Here is a 5,431-nt window from a genome sequence, read left to right on the forward strand (position 1 = left end):
ATTTCTGCATTTTGGCCTTGGAACCTTTTTATCTGTTACCTTACGTATAGCTGAAGTAAGTAAGAAGTAAGAATGGCCCGAGATGTGCTTCCGGTGTGGCGATATCGAACGACGGCTTTTTTCCTGGCCTCCGTTGGGAGACGTCGCGAAGCCAGATCTCGTTTACTTCTTGCCAGCTGCACGGCGATGTAATGATTTGCTCTTATGACCGACGCCTCCAGACTTATAAACATTACAATATGAAGCCATTACCGGAACATCCCGGATACAAAACTGATATATATGCGCGACATGCACGAAATGTGTATTCGTTCCTGCTACGTGCTCCGCAAGAATTAACGACGTTAATGGCACTGCAAAAAAAAAAAAAAGGCGTGCTAGAAGGTAAGATGATCAGTGTTGGCTGCTTTGGGTCATTAACATTTTTCTCCGCATTCGATAGGGAAACATTAAAGTAACCGTGGTTTCACATATATCACGTACATCATGAAAATAGTGCGCATATCTCAACGTCTTTCTCTACAAGATATATATGATTTGTGACACATGTTTGGGACCTGTTAGGATAGCGTCTATTGGTACCATCGAATCAAACATTCGATATTCAACGATACCGAAGCATTCCGCCGCGCACAATACTGAAAGCGGCGCGCGGCACTGGAAGAAGCAGTGCAGGCTTCCATTATGTGCCAACGCACGCCAGTGAAAATTCCAGCGTCTCCAGCGCTTCCCAGTGAGCGCCAGCGTCCCAGCGGCAAAGCCAGTGCCTCTACCAATGCGACCCAGCTCTTTCCCAGTGCGTTCACTGGAGTCCCAGTGAATCCGAGCGTATACCAGTGTTCCCAGTGCGATCCAGTGCCAAAAAACGTACTGGTATCACGCTGGGGGTACTGGAACGGCGCTGGTTTTTGCAATAGGGGCGGCATGCTACGAGACAGGCTTCGGAGAGAGGGGTGGAGGGAGGCAAACTTAGTGGCTACGCACCTCACTCGACTCGAGGGCCTGAGAAATGGGTGCTCTACTGAGCTTCAAAATATAGTTCGCGGCTGTTCTTTCGTCATCACCGCAAATGTGGCTGTTTCGCACTCTTGTTCTGGGCGGCGCACGTGTTAGCACCTCAGCCAACGCGGCAGCCACGTGATCCACTCGATATTGTTTAAAAAAGTAAAACTAACAGCGCGCGATAGCTCGAAGCAAATGAGCACACTAGTTCACAGCATACAAGTAACAATGATATTCTAAGCCAGTGCTTACCGCTTCAGACCACCCGAACTCTGGGCCTCGCGCGCTGTCGATCCGCGCGGTCCCTGTCAAGCACGACGCGGCCGCGGTAACCCGAAATCTGGCCGCCTCCGGTGCCCCTGTAAAGCACAAGCGGGACGTGTATGACCGACCACAATACAATTCTGCTCGCACTCACCTCTGCTGCTCTCAGAGTTTTGCAAGACCTTGCTGCGAATTGTAGAGCTCATTCCTCCATCGGGCCTGCCACTGGGCTGTGGTGTTACGCGCAGGGACTTCGTGCAAAAGCGCTACCAGCTCCTGCCACAGGACGTCCCTGTCCTCCCTCGTGAACGACGGCCTCAGGGGGCACGACGGCGTCGCGATCTGTGGGTTCTCTTTCACAAAAGCCAACAGAAGCTCCTCTTGACGATCCGACACCCGAGAGCCAAGGCACACGTTGCGGTGGGATGACATTTTGGAACACTGTGCCTCCCGCTACTTTTCTCTTTTTGTTTCGCGTGCGCGGCACCACCTAGCAACAATGTCAAAAAAGCTGACATTATTATATATCATTACTCAAAGCTGTTGCTGTTTTAGATAGTGTTTGAGCTTGGGAAGAAAAAAAAATATTTTTCCGTAAAGTAATTATATTTATTAAAAGGCGAGAAACGCTTCGTTTTGGAGTATACGGTCCCCGTGCCGACGACACAGTGTGCGCGTCTACTTCCGGAAAGCTCGCCGCTTGACGATTGGCTGTCTTCCTCTCGGCGGCTCTCGGCGGGAGAGAGCTGCGACCCTCCCACTTTTGTGACGTAGGCACCGCAGAACGAACGCGAACGAACAGAGATCTTCGATCGCCCCCTGGCATCGATTGCAACCGCAATGAATAGGTTTCGTCTCGTTCTTGTGTTTCATCTTCCACAACTGATAGCGGGAGGCGCGAGCAGAAATCGGCTTCAGTGTTCTCGCTTGATCGTCTAAGGATGAGAGAATACTGATAAGCTGATAGTGTGACAGCCCAGCGCTGCAAACGTGCCGCCGCGATGGTCGGAATGCCGGTTGCTGGACCCGAGACTGTCTGAAGTTGTTTATGGTCGGTCACTAATGTACTGTAGAAGGTCACTAATGTGAATGAACGACCATAAATGTAAAAATGGAACTTCTTAACACCAAACATTATTGCAAGGGCCTCTTTCTCTAACTGGCTGTATTTTTTTCGGCATCGGTCAACGTCCGCCATGCGAAAGCGATTGGCTTCGTGCTGCCATCATCCAAAACTTGAGAAAGAACCGCGCCTAGACCATATTGCGATGCATCGCACGATAGCTGCCACGGTTTGCATGGGTCGTAGTGCGCCAAAATAGGCGGAGAAACTAGCAAGCTCTAGATCTTGGTGAACGCTTTCTGGCAGCGCCTATCCCAGCACCACGGGGCGTTTTTACGTAGCAACATGAAAAATGGAAAAACGAACATTTTTTCTTCTTGATGCGGACGCCTCTTTCATGAATTCGTTTTAACACAGCTTCCAGGTTCGTGAAATGTTATTCGCTGTTTTTACAAGTCGCCGGGATGTCGTCTAGGTAGCAGCAAACCCCGCGTAAGCCCTTCAGCATGGTGTCTATTATTCTTTGGAAAATGCCGGGTGCGGGTGAAATTCCAAACGCGAGTCGATGAACCGCAAACAATCCTTTCTGCGTATTTAACGTGAGGTATTGTTTAGACTGCTCTGACATTACCACTTGCTGATAGGCCCGATTGAGATCAGTCTTTGAGAAATGCTTACATCCCGACAAAGCTGTGAACAGGTCTTCGACCTTCGGCAATGGGTAGCGGTCGACATCAAGGCACGGGTTAACGGTCGTAGTGTAGTCGCCGCAAATCCATATGCTACCATCTTGCTTGATTACCGATACCGCCGGCGTAGCGTATTCCGACGTCGTAACCGGCGAGATGATGCCCAGGTTCTCCATTTTAGCCGACTCGGCGTCAAAACCTTTTTGCAACGCAAATGGAACATTCCTGGCTTTTAGGAATCTCGGCTTCTTTTGAGGTTTAAGAAAAAGTTCGGCGCGCTCTTTCGTTGTCGTACCTAACTCGTCTTTGAAAAGGGGTTGGTACTTTGCCAACAATGAGTCGAGCCTCTTTTTTACGCTGATATGGGTTGTGTCTCACCTCGAAATGTTATTCAGGTTCCATATTTTCGCCCAGTCTAGTTGGACGGCGTGTAGCCACTCCCGGCCCAGTAGAGGTGGTCCCTTGTGGTTCACGACGTAGAGCGGAAGACGCACCGAATGTTCGCCGTGCTGCACGTTGACCGAGGACACCCCCTGGGGTCGTACCAGTTTTCCTGTGTAGGTACAAAGTTTTACTGTAGTGGGCTCCGGTACAGCCAAAGGAAAGAGCTGACGGAACTGAGTCGTTGACATGACGGAAACAGCCGCTCCCGTGTCTAGCTCCATGTTCACCAAGACGCCGTCGATAGTCATCTGTACGGTGACTGGGTCGAGCGTAGCCGTCGAAACGCCGTTTAGACTGAGGGTCAAAGCTTTCCGCGACACAACCATCCGCATCTTGACATTCTTTTTCCCTGGCTTCTTCTTAGACGAACTCTTACGACCACTTCGGCACGCTCTCTGCCTGTCCTTTTTCGTCGCAGTTGAAAGAGGTTGCGTCCACATGTGGGCACACTTCACTCCTGTGTTTTGGCGAACCGCAGCGAAAACAGCTTTTACTTGTTTTCTGGGACTCAGCTTGCACCGCTTGCAGATCACCGACTGAGAAGTCGCCGCCGCGTGCCTCAGCAGCACTATTTTTAGCCGCTTCCATGGCCAGAGCGCGCTCTACCGCTTTCTGGAATGTTAGCGTGCTCTCTTCCGTTAAAAGTACTCGCTGAATCTCTTCTCGTAGCAGGCCACACACGAAGCGGTCCCGATGAGACTCGTCAAGCGCGCTTCCAAACTCGCACGTTTGCGACAGTTTACGAAGCTCGGCGACATACTCAAATAGGGATTCGCCTTCCTTTTGACACCTCCAGTGAAACTTGGCCCGCTCTCCAATCATAGACGGCTTCAAGGACAGGTGGCCGCTCAAAGCTTTCTTGAGGACTTCGAAATTCTTTTTGTAAGGCAGATCTGGAGCTGTTATTAACTTCAACAGCCCGTACGTCTTGGGACCGATGATACTCAAAAACGCGTGCACCTTGTTGCTGTCGGATACACGGTTGACAATCAGGAACGACGTAAGGCGCTCTTCGTACGAAGCCCAGTCGCTGGCGGACTCGTCGAAAGGATCCAGCTGGCCCAGTCTCACGGCAAAGTGCGTCCCCGCTGCCTCGGCCTCAGTCATGACGAAAGTCACCGGCTTTGCACACTGCAAAAAGACGGTCTTCTTCACCGAGCAAATTTCGGAAACACTTGCCTTCCAAATTGAAGAACGACGGCTTCAGATGCCATCTTCGTCGCCAGTTGTTGTGTCAGCGTCGGTTCGTGCAAAAAAAAGAGCAGACACGTTTCCTAGGAGCGAGTGACGTTTATTGCCACATGTTCATCGTTGCGTGGCCCGGTCCCGATAAGCCACGAGCAGGATGCGGCGCGTGTCTTTTATTCGTTTCGCGCGCCTGCACATTATCGACTCGGCGACCAACTTCGGCGCTCCGCTGGACACCACAATGTCCTGTTTTTAGACTTGTGAGCATTACTTTTGTGTGGCATGACTTTGATACTGGCGGCCAATTACCCAGATGCTCAGTAAAGTAAAAAGTTCGGCGAGTTGGTATTTGTTCATAATGACTGAGGGGCGCGAGAAAACGGCACACAACGAAAAGAAGTGCACATGACGACGCGCTAACGAGGGGTTAAACAAGACTGCGTTAGAACATTCAAAAGAGCCCTTTGCACAAGAAATTATACTCAGTAAAGTGAAAAGTTGGGCGAGTTGGTATTTGTTCATGATGACTGAGGGGGGCGAGAAAACGGCACACAACGAAAAGAAGTGCACAGGACGACGCGCTAGCGAGGGGTTAAACAAGACTGCATTAGAACATTCAAAAGAGCCCTTTGTACAAGAAATTATACTCAGTAAAGTGAAAAGTTGGGCGAGTTGGTATTTGTTCATGATGACTGAGGGGCGCGAGAAAACGGCACACAACGAAAAGAAGTGCACAGGACGACGCGCTAACGAGGGGTTAAACAAGACTGCGTTAGAACAT

The 5,431-nt window shown here is 50.5% G+C and overlaps 1 protein-coding gene across 1 annotated transcript; it reads right to left on the reverse strand.

The window, feature by feature from the left end:
• Nucleotides 1-3,279: 3,279 nt before the first annotated feature.
• Nucleotides 3,280-3,931, reverse strand: LOC125760046 (uncharacterized). Its single transcript, XM_049419645.1, has one exon. The coding sequence runs from the start codon at nt 3,900-3,902 to the stop codon at nt 3,393-3,395; it is 510 nt and encodes a 169-aa protein (XP_049275602.1). The 5' UTR covers nt 3,903-3,931; the 3' UTR covers nt 3,280-3,392.
• Between the last annotated feature and the right edge of the window lie 1,500 nt (nt 3,932-5,431).

Source organism: Rhipicephalus sanguineus, chromosome 10 (assembly GCF_013339695.2).
Source record: "Rhipicephalus sanguineus isolate Rsan-2018 chromosome 10, BIME_Rsan_1.4, whole genome shotgun sequence".
Lineage (NCBI taxonomy): Eukaryota > Metazoa > Arthropoda > Arachnida > Ixodida > Ixodidae > Rhipicephalus > Rhipicephalus sanguineus.

Excerpts from the sequence above, each read along its gene's own strand:
- LOC125760046 (XM_049419645.1), bottom strand. The coding sequence starts at position 3,902 with ATGTGGACGCAACCTCTTTCAACTGCGACGAAAAAGGACAGGCAGAGA.